Source organism: Poeciliopsis prolifica, unplaced genomic scaffold (assembly GCF_027474105.1).
Source record: "Poeciliopsis prolifica strain line A6 unplaced genomic scaffold, Auburn_PproV2 SCAFFOLD004, whole genome shotgun sequence".
NCBI classification, from domain to species: Eukaryota; Metazoa; Chordata; class Actinopteri; order Cyprinodontiformes; family Poeciliidae; genus Poeciliopsis; species Poeciliopsis prolifica.
Genome location: NW_026562379.1, coordinates 4220894 through 4239074, shown reverse-complemented (window position 1 = coordinate 4239074; position 18181 = coordinate 4220894). Strand labels below are relative to the sequence as shown.

General features: G+C 37.8%; 1 protein-coding gene across 1 annotated transcript in view; it reads left to right on the top strand.

Annotated features, from left to right (window-relative positions):
• Nucleotides 1-10356, top strand: part of grm5b (glutamate receptor, metabotropic 5b) — a 61266-nt gene extending 50910 nt beyond the window's left edge. Inside the window, exon 18 of the mRNA XM_055028303.1 lies at nucleotides 1127-10356. Coding sequence (XP_054884278.1) covers nucleotides 1127-2204 — 1078 coding nt within the window. The 3' untranslated portion in view covers nucleotides 2205-10356. The remainder of the gene's footprint in view (nucleotides 1-1126) is intronic.
• Nucleotides 10357-18181: the final 7825 nt, after the last annotated feature.

Sequence of the window (18181 nt, the reverse complement as noted above, 5' to 3'; positions counted from 1 at the left end):
CCCCTGTAAAAAAATGTCTATGTTCCTCTCTTTCCTCTCTTCCCCTGCACGTCTCTTTTGGTCCTATCGTCCTCTGTGGGTGGTGGTAATTGGCAGGGCTGTCTGTCTCCTCAGAAAAGGGCTGGAAACTGTTGTGTTTGAGATGCTGTCGTTGTCAGAGCAGGCAGAACAGACATAGACGGAAAATAATTTTGCAGACTGGAGGAATAAGACATGTTTGATCAATGTTTATACCAAATGTTTGAACAGCTGAAAAGACGTTGGCTTACCTTCACCAGACGTTAAAGTCCAACTTTGAGCTAAACACTGCAGATGCCACAGCAAATCGATCGTCCAGATCAGTATGCAGCATGTATCTCCATAAGCCCCGTCCTGCATGTTCATTGAAAGGGGATTTGAGTTCTATCGTCTCTACCCCTACCATGATGGTACGCGGTTTAATCAGGAGTTCCTTTTTAGATTAATCGCACTAATTAACCTGACAAAAAGACAGAGGAGCAACGAAGGACAGATCTCTTGAACTCAGGTGAAACAGGGAGGACTGAAAAAAACAACAACAACCATAGGGACTGGCAAGTAAACGTTAAAAGGAAATTTAGAAAGGCAGGAAATTAAAATCGATATAACTATGTGTATTATGTCTATGTGTAATATATAGATACGTTTTTTTTATTCAAAGTTGCAAAGAACTTTATTATTTCAAAAATCCATACAAATTGCAAGCTATCTTATCATTCAAGTTACTCAAATGCATCAATAAAAGTCCAAAATTAACATGAAATCCATGCCAATGAGGAGTGTATTTGTGCCCTTTGACCAACATGTGAATCTCTGTAACTGAGGAAAAGCAAAGGTGATTAAAGAGCAAAAACAAAACATGAGATCTTGTAAAGAAAAAATAAAGGCAGAGAAAAGTAATAACATTTATGAGCATATGAAGTGTAACTGATTTATGTGGTTGGCACAAAGCTCCAGCCGAATGTTTTATTTATTATCTGTAATTACTTTGCACAATTATTAAATAGGCTTGAAAGGCTAATGAACAGAATATTGAATTTGCTCATCTAGATCCCAGCGCTAAACACTTTTTCCTCTTCCTTTTCTCGGCTTTTGTCATTTTTCGCAGCTCCAATGGTAAATCGGTGTCTTGGGCGCAGACAGAGCGCAGCAGTTCCCGAGGCAACCACCTATGGCAGCGGCTGTCCTTCCACATCAAGAAGAAAGAGAACAATCAGACAGCGGTCATTAAACCCTTCTCCAAAACCTCTGAGGAGCGGTACTCCGGGGGATCCGACCTGCCTCCGCATGTACCTCTGCCCTCCCTCTCTTCCATGTCCTCCCTGCCCACTCATCCTGACTACGGCACAGACAAGACTCTCTATGAGCTCTCAGAAGCAGAAGAGCACTACTCAATCACCTATCGGCCGCAGACGCCGTCGCCGATCAGTACCGTCAGCCAGAGGATAGGAGCCAGTTTGGGGGAGGAGTCCCAGGTAGCCTGCATTTCTAAGTACTCCAGCAGCGTCTGCAGCGGCGGCAGCAGCAGCAGCTGCGGGCCTCCAAGCAGTGGCTCCGTTGCCGGTGGGAGTGATGGGCGTCTGGTGGCCGTGGACAACCGTCCACCGCCGCGCCAGAATTCGCTGATGGACCAGATCAGCTGCGTGGTGAACCGCTTCACCGCCAACATTTCTGAGCTCAACAGCATGATGCTCTCCACCTCGCCAACGCACACGCACAAACACACTCCCCCTGCCGCTCATCCCCCTGATCCCTACCTGCTACCCCGGGAGATCCCGATGCCCCCGACCCTCACCACTTATGCTGACGTCCAGCCCCTTCCCCACATTGAGCCCAGTCTGGGCAACCGGGGCGGCTGTCCGGTTCACTCCATTCCTCGCTCGCCCTACCCACTTCAGCCTCTGCCTCATCCCCACACGTCCCCGTCGCTCTCCCCCATAAGAGGAAGCCTAGTCGCCTGCATCCCCGACTCCCCACTCAGGAGGGTTGAGCTGGAAGAGGAGCTCATTGCTCTTACTCCTCCTTCTCCCTTCCGTGACTCTTTGGGATCCAGCAGTGGCTCCCAGATCTCAGAGACTGGTTTGTTTGTCCCTCCTGTCCCCAACCACCCACCCCCTTCTCCTCCCTCACCTAGGTACACCAGACTGACTCTCAGAAACTACAGTCAGAGTTCCTCCTCACTGTGAGGGAGAGGCGATAATCTGGATAAAGTAGATCAAGCAGAACCGTTTGATCACCGTTTGGAGTCAAAACCCGAGGAGACGTCATCATCGAGGGCTGGTTGGTGAAGACACCAAGCTGTGTTTGTGTTTACATGTTTACAGTGAGATGCGTGTTCTAGAGGATGTCGTATCTTCTCTCCGTCTTTATTGGGTGAGAATTGAAAACGGCCGCTCTGACTCGGATGTGTTTCAGTAACAGCAGAAACTCTTCCTGGAGGTTCTCTGTCATTTCGATTGGGCTAGTGGCCGTAAGGTAACTTGGCTTACAACTAATTACAGATTCTGTGTGTGCGCTTCAATGGGCCTGAGTGTGTTTTTGCTCTAACTTAGAGAAGGAGAGGTGACAGGAATACGGCAGCAGAGAGTGCCTGTAAGAACTACAAAGGGACAAAGGGCACAAACCGAAATATATTTGCTAACACAAATCACAAAAGTGTGAGGACACGATTATAAATAAAGCGTGTGAGGAATAGCAGTGGATTTATAGGACACATGAATTTTGTCTTCAGTGATAAAATCCAACTAGTGTCTAATGAAAGTGCATTGTGTGAACAGTGTTAACATTCTAAAACAGTGTTAATCTAGAACATTTTGTTCCAAAAGCTTAGTTTATTTTGTTCAGCTTTCATGACATCAGTGTGTTTTTATATTTTCTACTCTTCCAGTAAGTCTGAATGTATATTTTCTACATTATTCCTGAGGCAGTTGGGACCAAATCTTTTGTAGCTCTACGCCTGCAACTTGAGACAGGGAGAACGAAGGAGGTGTGGCGAGACCAGGCCTCGTTTTTCCTGTGAACATTTCCAGTATTTAGCTCTCACTCAGGTGGATCATTGGGAAGGATCTGTCCTTGAAGCTTTTCTGCTAATATGTGGCATTCAAAAATACATTCTAAAAGGCTTAGCTGGAGTCCAGTTATGACATTTTCCAGATACAATAAGCCAGTAGGTGGCAGTAACCTGTTTAATCTAAAACAGTGCTTTAGATTGAATTAGAATAAAAGTCATTAACATTTGCAGTGGAGTACAAATTGACGGTTTAGCTGGCGGTTTCAGTCTTATAAAAGGTCATTTGTTGAACAACCTTTTAAATTTTAAAAGACAAATTATGCATTTTTCCATTTATCCATTGAAATGATATATTTTATCACAAGTTCAATAAAAAGCAGTGAAAAATGACTGGCATGGGCAAATGTTCACAATCAAGAGTAAAAACACTGACATGAATATCATCTGAAACCATGATATATATTTTCTTTTTGGGGGGAGAAACAGCTATCTTGCTGAAAGTGAGGGAGAGTTAAGGCTCGGTTGCCATTTGGACATAGATTTGCTCATTTGGTTCGGCTCTAATTGTTATTAACTGTATAAGTTGCGAGTTTATTTATTGACATTTTATTTGCTCTGACACAAAACGCTATGTTCACAAATGGATATTTGGAAACACAATGTCCGATTTTGCTTCTTTGGGAAAATGCTTTTTGTTTTGTTTTTTTCTCCAACGGGGAACTCAAAACAAACAAACAAAAACTTCTGACTACCAGTAGTTAACACTTTATGAGTTTTCAAAGCCAAGTTTAGTCTGTGATTCTGACCCCTACAACATGGGTAACAATTGCAACCTTGAGTAAATACTTATTTATTTGTCCATCAAAGTTTCATCAGTTGTAAAAGAAATGTATTGTTCAGTCGTTTGTATTAATTAATAGCATAACAATACGTGATATTACTGTGAAATCACTTGAATAAATCAGAACTAAAGGAATAATTAGACAACCCTAACCGTAACGTTCACATTACTACTTTAAACCATAGTTTTTTTTGTTCGAGCTTTTCATCATACCAGCCCATTCCTAATCATATACCAATACGAAATTTAGACGATTTGTTTTCAGTCTTCTGACGACCCCTCCAGTCATCACACAGTATTCTGTGTATATCAGCTGCTGTTCTCTCTCTTGCTCTGTCAGGGAACCTCTTCAGATGTTGAGTGGAACATAAATTAATAGGTTGTAGTTGTAATCCCTTTGACTTACAGCTTAAATTCTGTTTCAGTCGATTGTGCCTAAAGAATGTGCGGGTTTCTTTGTGAGTTAATTGAATTTACCGACAAAGATAACATTGAAAAAACTTGGCCCAGTTTGCTTATGAAGTTCTTCAAAATAAAAGTTATCTTCTTGCAGCATTTTTCAGCGGACAGTAAGTACCTTCCGAATTTCTGTCTGGTAAATACATGAGGACATTTTCAGGATGCTTATATTGAGGGAACATAGATCCGAGTAGTGTAATTATTATCATCTCACTCTCAGCGAAAAAGCAAATCTCTTCTCTTACATTCAGATTTTATGTCAGTTGCTTTCAACTCAGGCCTGGTCCTGTGTGATACATCCTGAAGAGTTAACTGTCTCATAATCGGACACATTTTTGTAGATGTCTGAGCAAACTGGCTTTGTAGAGAACTGGGGATGCCTTTAAAGCGAATGTATTTACATGTGCCAACGCTTGCTTTCTGGGTTGCAGCAGAAGAGATGTGCAGCTGAATGCATTCCACACAACCCCTCTGAGAGACGAGGCCTTTGCTTGTTTCAGCGTCAACAAAAAAAAAAAAAAAAACACAATACCAAACATCCATCGGTTCAGATGCACAATACATGCATTTTTACCTTAGTTCGGTTAACTGCGTTATGTATGACTCAATTTAAAAGAAATTTCAAAGCAATTCTCAAAACAAAAATAAGTGCTTCAAAGTCTTTCCTGTGACATATCGTCCACTACCGTCTCCATGTATTTTCTGCACCATGTGCATTCGTCTGCCGCGAGGGAGAAGCTGTCTGATGTTTGCTTAACATTTGCGCTCCACTGTAGCCGGCAAGAACAAACTCAGACAAAGTGATCTTGTAAATAACAAGGGCATGCAAAGACAGACCTGTTTTGTTTAAATTAATTGAATCGAGATGAAAGACAATTTATTTACATATCAACCAATGTTAAAAAAGAGAAAAAAATCTGATGCTTTTAAGCTGTTATACAGTACAAATATGTGTTACGACTAGAGAAACTGTGTTCCTATGCTGAATGTGTGAGTGACAAATCATATTCAAATGTCTCGTAATTGAACAATATTATGATACTTGCTATTAATATGATTATTGTGCCAAAGGGGTAAGAGGTGTCTAGTTTACTAGATTGTGGGTTAAAATGTGTGGTTTCATAAAAAAAATGTAAAAAAAAAAGTAAATTGTTTCTATTGTTTTGGATACATTTTAGATAAATATTTCATATTTTTCCGTGTAGAAGCAATATTATCTATATGTATACAAAGTCCACACCTGAGGTTTTATAAATCATCCAAAATTGCCACTCTTATTACAAGCCCTCTTTGGATAACTCTGTAAGGATAGAGGATTGATAGCTTGAAACTTTGCTTTGCTTTGTATTGAATCTGTATTTGTTGAAATTCATTATTTTCTTACTCTTTGTTTATACTTCAACCACATTTTTACTGTTCATCCCTGGCTGTAATCATCTTTAATTGAATGAATAGAATTTAAAATTATACTGTTTTTTTTTTGTTTTGTTTTTTACTTTTGTTTTTTTTTATTTCATATTATTTTTAAAGCATGCAGGCAATGCAAGTACATTGCTATCCAATCAATAGCTGTACATTTGAAGTGAAGGTTTTTACTCAGATGTGAAAAATTGTTCTTAAGAAACAGGAAAATACAAGTCTGGAGAAGAATTAACCTTTTAGATAGAAATTGTGTAGGAATTCTGCACCTGCATTGATGTCAAACCGATCTGGAGAAAATGGTTTGCTTGCTGCTGTCAGATTGGGTTCACAAACAAACAAAAAGCTTACTGTAGCACTTCTGCTGCGTGTAGGAGCCTCCTGGGTGAAGCGCAGCCTCTGCAGAAAGCTAAGATGTATCTCACTCTCTGGCAACTTGGTTTAATTTATTGTCTCTTTCATACAGACTGCTTAAAAATGGTGATTATCGAGCAAATTAATTCTGCGCTCATGATAAAGTCATAAGTCTAAACGGTTTTTTAATTTTTGTTTTTCCTCTCAAAATGTTGTTTTCTAACTCACTTTCATAAATACACTCTAATAAATTGAACACATAATCCCTGAGCTTTAACATTTCTTTAATCCGGACATACTCCGTCTGTTTAGTTGGTGAAAAAAATAGATTCAGATATTTTGAAGCCCTTTTCTGAACATTTAAAACCATTTCAGTGGTTATCAAAACATCTTTCCTGTCTCACGCTAAAAAGTCAGCCGATCCTGATGTCATGCCCTTTGCCTCCCCCCAGCATCATTTCAACAAGGTTTAGGCTTTTAGGTTTATTTGATGATATGGTGATGACAGAGGTTTTGTCACGAAGAGAGGATCTTGTTGAATTGCTGTTGCATAAAACATGAGACTTTTTGTAAGGTCTGACACTAGTGCACTTAACGATTATGACTTCTCCACAAAGGAGAAACAAACATATGATTAAACCAAATTTCATAAAGATCAATGATGGAATTTGTAGTTTTAAAGTGTTTTTGTTTCTTTTTTGCTTGATCTGCAAGCCATCAGTTGTTCATCATGCGTATCAAGTCTGCTATCTTTTCTCGCTGTTAACCATTTTAAAACACGACCTTTGAAAAGCCAGCAAAACATTATGGAAGCAGTTGCATTGGAAGAAGTGAGCTTGTATTTATACATATGTTTTCAATGTAGGAGTCTGAAGTTTGTGTCTAGGTTAAACTTAGATGATTGCATTCCAAATCTAGTCAGGATTTTTTTTTTTAATAAAAATATTTTCTAAAGTAAATTGTTGACTGCTTAAAAAAGAAAAGATTTTTTTTGTTTGTTTGTTTGTTTCAGCTGTTGCCAGAGTCAGCCCTCATTTTAACAAGGCCCACAGTGAATGGTTTTCTTTAGGGCCCCAGCAACAATCTCAAGTGTCCCTTAAGCCAAAAAGCACTGAAAGCATTAAATAAAAGTTTAATACATTTCAAACTGTGCTTCGGAGACTCAATGTGAAGTGTGTCCAGCGCAGGTTTGACTCCGACGCGCCTTGAGGACTCCTGCTTTAGAACAGTAATGCCCTGCTTGCTTATTATTTTTCAGAATAAATATATTTGCATTTATTGCCCAGACACCACTTAGACATCTGGTTGTGCACTTTGTCAGGACACACCCGGAGAGACTTGTTTTGAATGTTCCATTAAATACTGTCATGTAATTATGATAATGAACATTCTTATGAGGGTAATTCGGTCATTATATTGTTATTGTTTGTGTTAGACTGTTATTGTTGATTAATGCAGATCAACCCGATGATATTCTCATTTTCTCAAATTTACTGTGGGTTTTGTTTATGTTCTCTACACACAAAACATAAATGAAAAAAAGTCCTATTTTTAAAGCACATCACAAAGTGCACAAACATTTGGAAAATAATTCACAGGACTACAGGTGCAGCAAATAAATTGGAATGTTATTGAAATGCTATTCAAAAAATAACACTCATAAATTAGCTGGATTATTCACATACACAATATTAAAACTTAATTATGTTCCACATATTAATCTAAAATAACTTTTCAATAATATTCCAATTTTCCAAACTTGCAAATCAACAAATCAGATTTTAATATCACCATAAGAAAAATACTGGTTTCAAGGCACTTTCACTGTAAAGTTGTACTCTAAAATACATTATGAGATACACATAAACGTCCAGAATGTTGCTTTGTTTGTAGTCTGTGGATGAAGTTGCTGCATTTAGTAAGAATAAAGAAACCCAAAGCCTTGAGGGTGGCGAGAGGCATCTTACAAACCACTAAAAAGTATTTTTGTATGTGTGTCTAAAGCTGCTAATTTATTTAAGTGCTAATTTTGTTCCAGCAAAGCAAACGTTTATTATGATGTACAATGGAAATGATGAAGCGCATAAAGAAAAGAACAAGCAGTTTAGCCTGTGTGGTATATTAGGAACAAGAAAGGAAGCTATATTTATTAATTTATCTTCAACATATGTAAGAAAGTGATATGTTATTTAATGAGCTTCTGTTGAGTTATTTTGTGAGATTATATAGCAGATGGTTGCAGAATTATGTCAAAATGGTGTGTGTATGGTTTATAAAATTTGCCTTTTATTATTTTTTCTTCCCATTTAAATGGAAAAGTAAACCTTAACATTAAAGAAACACCAGTTTGGCTGTTGTACATTCCTCACACACAGATGCTCTGCTGAAGATTAATGCCATGGAAAAGATATGAATGAAAAATCCTCATTAATATCCCTGATCAGAGTCTTTTAAATAGCAGAGTATTAGCTAAATAAATAAAATAACGTTGCCTGTAGAAGGAATGCTTATCCTCTCGCTGCTCCTCTGAGATAATCGAAACTGTCCACTTTCATTACCGACTTCAGCTACAGCGAGATTGTACACACTTATGAGCAAATGTGCTTGTTTACTTCTTCTTTTTTTTCCAGTGCAGATGACCTGAGCACAAAATCAAATTCCAGTCACAACAGCAGCTCATCAACATATAAATTACCGCCGAATGCTGTGTTCCAATCTGTTTGCAGCTCAGATTTATCTTCAAAAACCTAATTGAACCAACGCTCATCAGAGTGGCAGTACTCAGGCTTTCATTTGATCAAAGGAAAGTGATGATGAGTTATCATAAACTTATTGAGAGAGAATTGGAATGAGTTAAATTCTCTCTGCTAAGTGGGCTGGATTTATTAGTCTGTGTTACTAAGGATTTTATTTGAAAGTACTTAATTCACTCCAGACAGAAAATGGTTGCTGCAGAATTTTTATTTATTTTTTCTTTTACGATAAATGTCTTTCATTTAAGGCTTTCCTCTGACTCTGCTGGTGTTCCATTAATGCAGTTTTATCATCAGTGCCTCTCTTCAGTGAAGCCTTTAAAGTGCTATGTTTTTATGTAAGCAGTAACCAGAGAATTAATTAAACTCCCAATTACATATAAAGAGGACAGTGAGAAATTAGAAAAAATCTTGTGCAAATTGTATTACAATTCCAAAATCCTTAAAATGTTACAAGTTAGCTCATATTACTCGTTTTTCTAGGGACATGAGAGATTATTTAATCATTTATATTCTCTTTCTTTTTATCTTATTTTCTCCTTAATAGCTGTGCAATATAATTTGGTCTCATACATGCTTATTTGTGTAAAAAATTCACATACCTTTGAACATTTTCAAATCTTGTAATTTCTTATGATTAAATTACACACAGGTATTCTCTGCTTACTAATGAAACAAGTTTTTAAGGCAGTTACTTGGGCTGGATTTTACTCAGTGATATCAGATTAAGACTAAATACAAATGTTTGTCACACCTATCAGTTTTTCAATTTTATTTATTTTGAAATTTATTTACTTTCCCTTCGACAACACCATTGTGCTGTCCTTTCTGCTGTTCTGTCTCATAAGATAACATACATTAATGTTTAAGACATAAGAAAATGTGGGGAAAAACCAATGGGTGTGAACAGTTATGCAAGGCACTAAATGTTGCATCCTCTCTGCTCTGCTTCAGCCATCATCTAATCTGCTCTTTTCTCACGAGTAGCTCTGTGCTAAAAATATAGAGTTAGAATCTATGAGGATCAGAAGCCTGTGCAAAATTAAACTTGGTGAACCAGAAAAAGCATTAAAATGTTGTAGTGGAAGGACAAGTAAATTCAGTCTTGTGTGGGGCACTTTTTGCTCACAGTGTGCTGCTTTTGTAGTGTGGCACTAACAAAAGTCACCGCAGTTTGACTCCCCACAGTCCGACACCCCCCCCGCTGGGCAGTAAAAGACAGCCGACTTGAAATGGAAGAAAGCTCAGAGAAACCTCTGTATTTTTAACAAACAACTGTGAAAACTATGGTTACCGTTTTCTTTTACCTCTTCTTGTGTGACCAGTATGGAGCGGTCCTGGGGAAAAGAACTGGGATGTGGCTTTTTGTGGTGGGGAGAGTAAAATTAATGTCCGGCCTTTTAGATTTATTTTTGTTGCCACTGATGATCATTGTGTAAGTGAACAACAAAGTACATTTGAATTAATATTATTATTGTTATTAAAAAAAAATCTATGTTTGACTCGCTGTTTTGTCAGATTTTTGATTGTTTATAGTGCCGAGCGAAAGCATATAGAACATTCATCTTCAACACAGATAAAAGAGGATTTTAAGATGCACTTTCAGATGTGATGTGGCTTATTAAGCCGTCCATGCTAAAGTAATAAACTTAATTTCATGTAGTTTTTGTGACGTCTTAACATTTGAAAATTTTACTAAAGCCGATTGAAACATTTTTGTTTGAAAATATGTTTTTTGTAAATCAAATGAACTTAAACTTTTCACATTCTGTCTATATTTGTACCACACAGAATTGATGGAAAACATGATTTAACTTTATCAGCTCTTCTGAACGCATTTTAAATATCTTCAGTCCCACATTCAGATGGCATTGATCATTACTAACGCTCTGCTCATCCATTATTTATTAATGTCAAAAAAGAAAGAAAACCTCTCAGATTTATCGCTGACGACTTGGAGAGAGTTGTCTGTCAGTTTTCTGGCCAATTTGCTGGACACAGTCAGTGAAGGCTGCTTGACAGCACCGCAACACCCTCTGTGATATTTACTTCCCCCTCCATTTCCTTCCACGTCATATCGAAATCATGACAGGATATATAAGTATATATCCTGAAAACAGCCACCCCCAAAACACATTGCATTCATTTATCTTCAGGTGTACAGGTCAAGACAGCAAAATCATCCTGTTACAGTTTATTCATTCTCCACATCATCTGATTTACCTACTTCAACCTCTTTTATGTCCTTCTGTCACTCAGTTCCACACTTATCTTTTTCCATCTTTTGTGCCTTTTGCGGAGAAATTGCTCTGAAACCACAGAATTGTTGCAAGTGAGCAAATGATTCATGTAGATGGAAAGCCTGACATGCAACTAAGCAAACAAGAATGCAAATTGAGGCTATTTTTTACTTTTGAAGTTATCTGGGCGTGATGTGCTTTACTTGTAATGTAGTAACGGGCTCATTTGCCAGATCTGTGTCAATAACAGATTATTTGAGGGACTATCCATTTTTCAATATGAGCCTTATGAGTCCCTGGAAAGTTCCCTCTATATATCATAGTCTATTAAGTACATTCAGTTTTATCTTTTCAACCTGAAAACAAAACTGAACAAGTTACCATCTATGAGTAATGTGTTTCACTCAAACATGAACATTTTGACAAAATGCTATGTTGGTGAGTTTCTCCAGAGTGATGAAATCGGGGACGACAGCTGGAGAAATGGAGATATATCTGATTTAGATCATGTCTAAATCAGCCTTTGTCCTCACATTATGCTGTGTAGCAGGTTTGAGATGGTTCTGTATCCTGTTTCAAATGGACAAATTACATTCTCATTCAGCAGAGGCCTGCTCAAAAGCCATCATTTATTTTTAGGATTTATGCAAAATAATGTAGAAGTAAAAATGATGTGTGCTCTGAGAATCAGGTTCAGGAACCACTGATGCAAACAAAATAAATAAAGTTGCATCTTGCATTGGGAAACATGAACTACATTTGTACAAAAAGGGTTAAAATGTTTCCTCTCATGCTATTAAATACTGGGTCAGCCAGTTATTATCACTATAGACTATGGGAGGATTCCCAACTTGAGCAACATTATGACACTGGAAAGTGTATCAGTTTTCAGGCCAACATTTCTTTCATTTCCTATTTTGTAACTTCCCCGTAGAGCTGATATATAAATTTAATGGAGGTCTATGTTACTTGCCAGGGTACAGGGTGTGTAGGTGGAGGCAAACTCCTGCAGAAGTCATTTTTGCCCATCTATAACACTCCTTCCTCAGACTGTCAGACACTTAATTACCAGTCTGACCCTTTTTATTGACCCTGCTGGTACTTTCAGAACCTTTTAATTAACACTTCATCTCCCTTTGTTCCTTATTTTACTCTAAACGTGCAAAAAATGAATTTCACAAAATTGGGACTCCCACTGTCAGTTTTATGACTGACATAATAGTGCAGAGGTCCAGTTCATTTTTTATGATCCCACTATGAAGATGTATGAGTCTGGGTGATGTCGTGATCACATCCTTCCTTTAACATTTACCATTGTAACAACAAAAGTCTCTGTAATTCACACATTGGTGTTTTTTTAGATTATTAGATCTGGTAACACAGTATCAGTTATTGTCTACAGTAACAGTACAGTTACAGATACTGAAAAGTTTTTGAACTTTAGTTTGCCCATAAAACAATTCTTCCACTTCGTTGTGTCCTTCTTTCTGGTTGGATGAACCCTGTGATGCAGTGAGTAATCCTCACAAAGTGTCTGACAGCCTCCATTTACTGCTACCAGTTGTATGCAAATGGAATGAGATTGGTTTAGTGCAATCAGGTGGGGCCTATATATAAAGTCTGAGTGGGCAAAGGGGTGTCATGACAGCATGTGGTTAACAGTGAGTGTCAGGCTGTGTTTTTGTTTTTCTATTCCTGTGAGGATTCTTAACTGATTGCACACCAATTGATGGAGACCTCCCATCACCATGGTGATGAACCTGAGCTCAAATAAAATCAGGTATTTCCTGTTTTTAATATGTAAGGATTTGGTTCAGAGTTAAAATATGGCTAAGGTTAAGATTTATTTTTCTTTTTTTTTGTGTAAAGATATTTGTGCAGTATTTCAAAAGTATAAGGGAATCATCATGTTAATGGGGCAAGAACATATATTTTGTCAAGGTGAAAACCTTTTGTTGCACTTCGTTCAGTTGTGGATGTACTGCATGGATAACCAGCCATGATGCTCCACCAGATGAGTCCACGTAACAATGTAAGATTAAAGTGACTTAACTTGAGTTTCTCCCACATAAAACACAAACTTGTTCTTGATTTTCTTCATTCTGATCAATCGGCACGGACACCAAACAACAGAGGGAGGCAGTGTTGCTGCTGAGAGATAACATCAGACACGCTTCGGACAATTAAAAACCCTTAAGTACTAAAATGATCATAAAACTCCCATTAAGGCATGCTAAAACAACTCCAAAATGAGTAGGCTGATGCCTTTCAGACATCATGCTAAAGTATATTCAGTCAAATCTCATCAAGTATGTAACAGCGCTGATGATGACTCAACCACTTTGAACTGTTGACTGCTTCATAAATTACTTATTCTTGCATAAATGCAGTAATAAATTAAATTAAATGCAGACAGGGCCAGACCCCATTTCATAAAATGAACCGAGAAGGCATCATGGCAATTTCTTCCCAACTATCATCATCACTAAAACTAAATTGAATTCATTTACTAGGCATTTAATGTTGTCAACCAACACAAATGAGTACATAATAGTGAAATGGAAAGGAAATAATGCAGCAGAGACATTTTTTTCATATAGTATTTGTTTGCAGAATGGTGAGTGATCAGTTGTGTGGTTGAGACACGACTTTTCCCCTCAACCTATATTAACATCTTAACTTAATTTAGAAGAAAGCATGTTCTTGTTTTTGGTTCAATCAAAGTTCAGACAAAAAATCAATTGAGAAACTGTGACAGGACTTGAAAACACATGCCCATAAAAACTCTCCATCCAATTTCAATAATTCTAAATTAGTTTTTAAAAATCAAAAACAAAAAAAACTCGTCCTACTTTATGTCAAAAAACGTAAATTTGTGATTGGAATGTATCAAAATATCAGATATGAAAGCTTTTACAAATCAGTACAAATGCATAAATAATACTGTTATTTAGGTAACAATACAATTTATTTATGAAGCATATTTTAAAAACCGCATGCATGTTCACTCAGTGTTGTACAACAATAATATAATGGGGCAAATGGTATTGAAAAAATGTGTTTTTAAGAGACTTAAAAGCAGGAGGTGAATATGCCTGTCTAATATTCAAAATCTATCAGTTTTCAGGCCAACACTTCTTTCATTTTCTATTTTGTAACTTCCCTGTAGAGCTGATATATCAATTTAATGGAGATCTATGTTACTTGCCAGGGTTCAGGGTGTGTAGGTGGAGGCAAACTCCTGTAGAAGTCATTTTTGCCCATCTATAACACTCCTTCCTCAGACTGTCAGATGTTTAATTACCAGTCTGACCCTTTTTATTGACCCTGCTGGTAGTTTCAGAACCTTTTAATGAACACTTTGTCTCCCTTTATTCCTTATTTTATTTCCAAAGTTTGGGAGCCACAACAGAAAAAAACTTGATCTTCTCTAATTTTCTGCCTACTTTTTGGAACAATTAAAACCAGCAGGTCGGCTGATTCAAGGACCTGTGATGGAAGATGAGGCTGAAGCAAACCAGAGAGGAATGAAGGAGCAAGACCATTTCAGCATTAATAAGTCAACATTAGGATTTTGAAATTAATTGTGTGATTCACAGGGAGACAATCAAGGAAGGAGGTGACTGGTAAGATGGGCTCATATCTTAGTGAACCAGTTGAAAGACGGGGGCAGCAGCAATTTTAATAAGCCTACGGTGTAAAACAGTTTTCTTGACTGACACCATCATTGCATGCATTGTAATAGTTGAGACAAGTTGACATAAAAGCATAAATTATTCTCTTCAAGTCATACTTTGGTGCTTAAGTTTTGCTATTTACCTCAAAACGAATAACCTTTTCGCTAAACAAAGCTAATCTGTTTATTACATCTAAAATCTGAGTCCATAGTTTCTTACATGCTGTTTGATGAATGACTTGAGGGAACAAAAAATGAATAAGCGGGGTCTTTGTTAAAACAATTTCTATATTTCTTTCATTGAAGCCCAAAATATGTAGAGCCCATCCAAGACTTGATACCTTCAAGGCAGTTTATCAGGGGTTGAAAACATAGATTATTAGGTGCTAGAAGTAGGTAAATCAGGTAGTTGCAGTGGAAGAAAATGCCATGCTTTCTAGAAATAGACTCCAAAGGAACCAGGTACAAATAAAAAAGAAGAGGATCAAGAATTGAACTCTGGGGAACCCTTCTAGAACGAAGAATCGAATGGGACAAGAAATGTTGGATGTTTATACTAAGCATTCGATCATTTAAATAGGAATAAAGCCAATACAGTGCAGCACCTTTAATCCCAACCCAGTGTTTCAAACAAGAAAAAGAGCTCAAAGTACAAGAATCACAGAACTCTGAGTTGATTACTAAAAGAATAGCATTAAATATCCTGAGGCTAAAACAGTGCTGTTTTAGTGCAATGTTAACGTTTCACTCAAAACCAGGATAGAAAACATCCACAATGTGATTAATGTCCATAAAAGCATTTTGTTGGGGATGGGTAGAAATAATTTACTCAATATTCAAAATATTATTCGTAGTGTTTGTATAAGCTGTAAATGAAGCAACTATTACATACACGAGGAAATAACTAACAAAGAAGAACACTTCAGTGAACGGAAATTGAGGAATAAAAAAAACAGCTTCAATGAAGAAGAAAGCATGTAAAAGTGGCAGAGAGGAATCAGAGCAGGCAGAGAACAAATCTCTGGCTGCCAATAAAGGCGAACCCAGAGTTGCTGAAGTTTTAATTTCCTGCCTGTGAAAGCGAGAACTGTATCAAGATTGAAACACGACTTTCAATGAGTCACTCACTGAGGCTTAGTGGGTTCAGCCCGTTAACATTCGAAACATCACCCCCCGAGCTTCCCTCTCTTCTCTTAGCTTTATTGCACGCATGTATGTGCTCGCCTGCAGGCATAAAATCCCATAAATGCAATAACATACACATGGTCCCAAAAGCAGTGCAATCACATGCATTCGCACCTCCGTGCAAACCCAGCGTAATGGCACTAATGAGACTGCGTGACTAATTCCTCTTCAGTCCCTTCTTCAGATGAGTGCTTATTATGGTCTGTCAAGGAGATGAGTCAGTCCATGTCATGGTTACCATGGTGATAAAAGCCTCCAGCACTTCCCTTAAGTGCCCGCCAGCTAAAATAAGCTCTTTAACCCCTTTAATAACAGAGCCATCAGCAGCCATTGACACCCACACACAAACATGATAAGAGGCAGGCTGACTCTCTGACCTCTTTCAGCGGACAAGTGAGGAGAAAATTCTCCCACAGAGCTTGTTAGAATACACAGTTTTGGTTGTGATGGACAAAGACAGCAAACATGGTCTGAGCAGCGTCTCAGAATCTCACTTGACGTCTGACTTTCTGTTGCTTCGAGATCTAACGATCTAATGATGATGCTTAGATCTCGAAGCATCATCAGATCATGTTGCCTTGTATTCTCATTGCATAAGGCATCATGGTCTCTTTTAACCATAACAGCAGCACATAAAACACAGACTTGCACTCAAACCACTTTTTGAAAACATACTTTTTACAGGATTAAAAATGTCTGTATAGAAAATTAAAACATTTAGTTGCTGACACTTGTCATTCTGCCTAACTGTGAATTTAACACATTACAACACAGTTAAATACAATGTCATTTATTGGTGATCTATGGGCATTTTTTGCATGCAATGCATACATGTGGACATGTTGGGGTGATGTTATACACCCCAAAAATCAGTCATGACAGTCAGCTCCTTTGTTGGAGATAATATTTGATATCTTGTGACACTTCAAGGCCTGTTTCTGACTAGCTGTTAATTGATATAATACGCTCAATATCAGATTTCATTGCTTCTTATTGCATATATGTTAGCAAATGACAAGAGATGAAATACATCAGAATTAGGCTTCCTTATATTTGAAAAGATTAGATCTAGGACCCTTCAAAAACAAGGCAATAATCCTAATTATGTAATTGTGCAGCCCTATGTACAGCTTAATTACTTTCAGTTCAATTAGATTAGATTTCAATCAACATTCCTACTGTCATTTATGGTCATTAACTTTGGGTCACGACCAAAAGAACGAGGTCACGGATACAAGCGGCCTAAATTATTTTTCCCCATATGGTGTCTGGGCTCTCCCTGAGAGATACTGAAAAGCTCAGATATCCAGGAGGGCCTCAGAGCAGAGCCGCTGCTCCTTCACGTCAAGAGGAGCATATGGTTAGGATGCCTCCTAGACGCCTCTCTGGTGAGGTGGTCTGGACACGTCCCACTGGAAGGAGACCCAGAGGAAGACCCAGTACACACTGGAGGGAGTATGTTTCTCGGCTGGCCTGGGAACCCCTTAGGTTTCCCCCAGAGGAGTTGGAACAAGTGGCTGGGGAAAGCAAACCGTGGGCCTCTTTACTTAGGCTGCTTCCCATCGACCTTACCCCGGACAAACAGAAGAAGATTGATGGATAGATGCACACACACACATACACTCACATGCATGATACACATAGCATAAAAGAATATAGACAGTAATGTTAGCTAGCTTGGTTAGCCACCCAGTTTCAATAAACATGCTCTTTTGCTCTCCCCCATGTCCACACATCCACATAATGGATATTGACATCGTCAATTATTGACATTTCATCAATGCTGTTGTAAAATTGCTGTTGTTGCCATTTTGTTTTAAAAATGTTCAACAAATTGTCAAAAACGTTCTACAGATTGTTCTGAAAATGCTTAAGTGAAAAATGAAAATATTTCAAACATGAAATTATTGTTGTGTGAAAATAAAACACAGTACAAAGTATGATACAAAACATAATTTTGAATCAAAATGACAAAAGAAGCAAAAAAAAAAAAAAAAAAAAAAACGCTCCCCCAAAAAACATTGATTGTAACCCGGGTCAAAAAACCCGGGTCACAGAAGACTGTATAGTCAGTCACTCACACATCAGAGGGTTAATTCAATTAACATATACTATGAACAATATTCCTTTGGGTCTAAAACTATCAATATTGATCTTTCTAGCCAGTGTCCATATTTCCTTCATTGCATAGTGAAATTAAATTGGAATAAAAAAAAATAGACAATA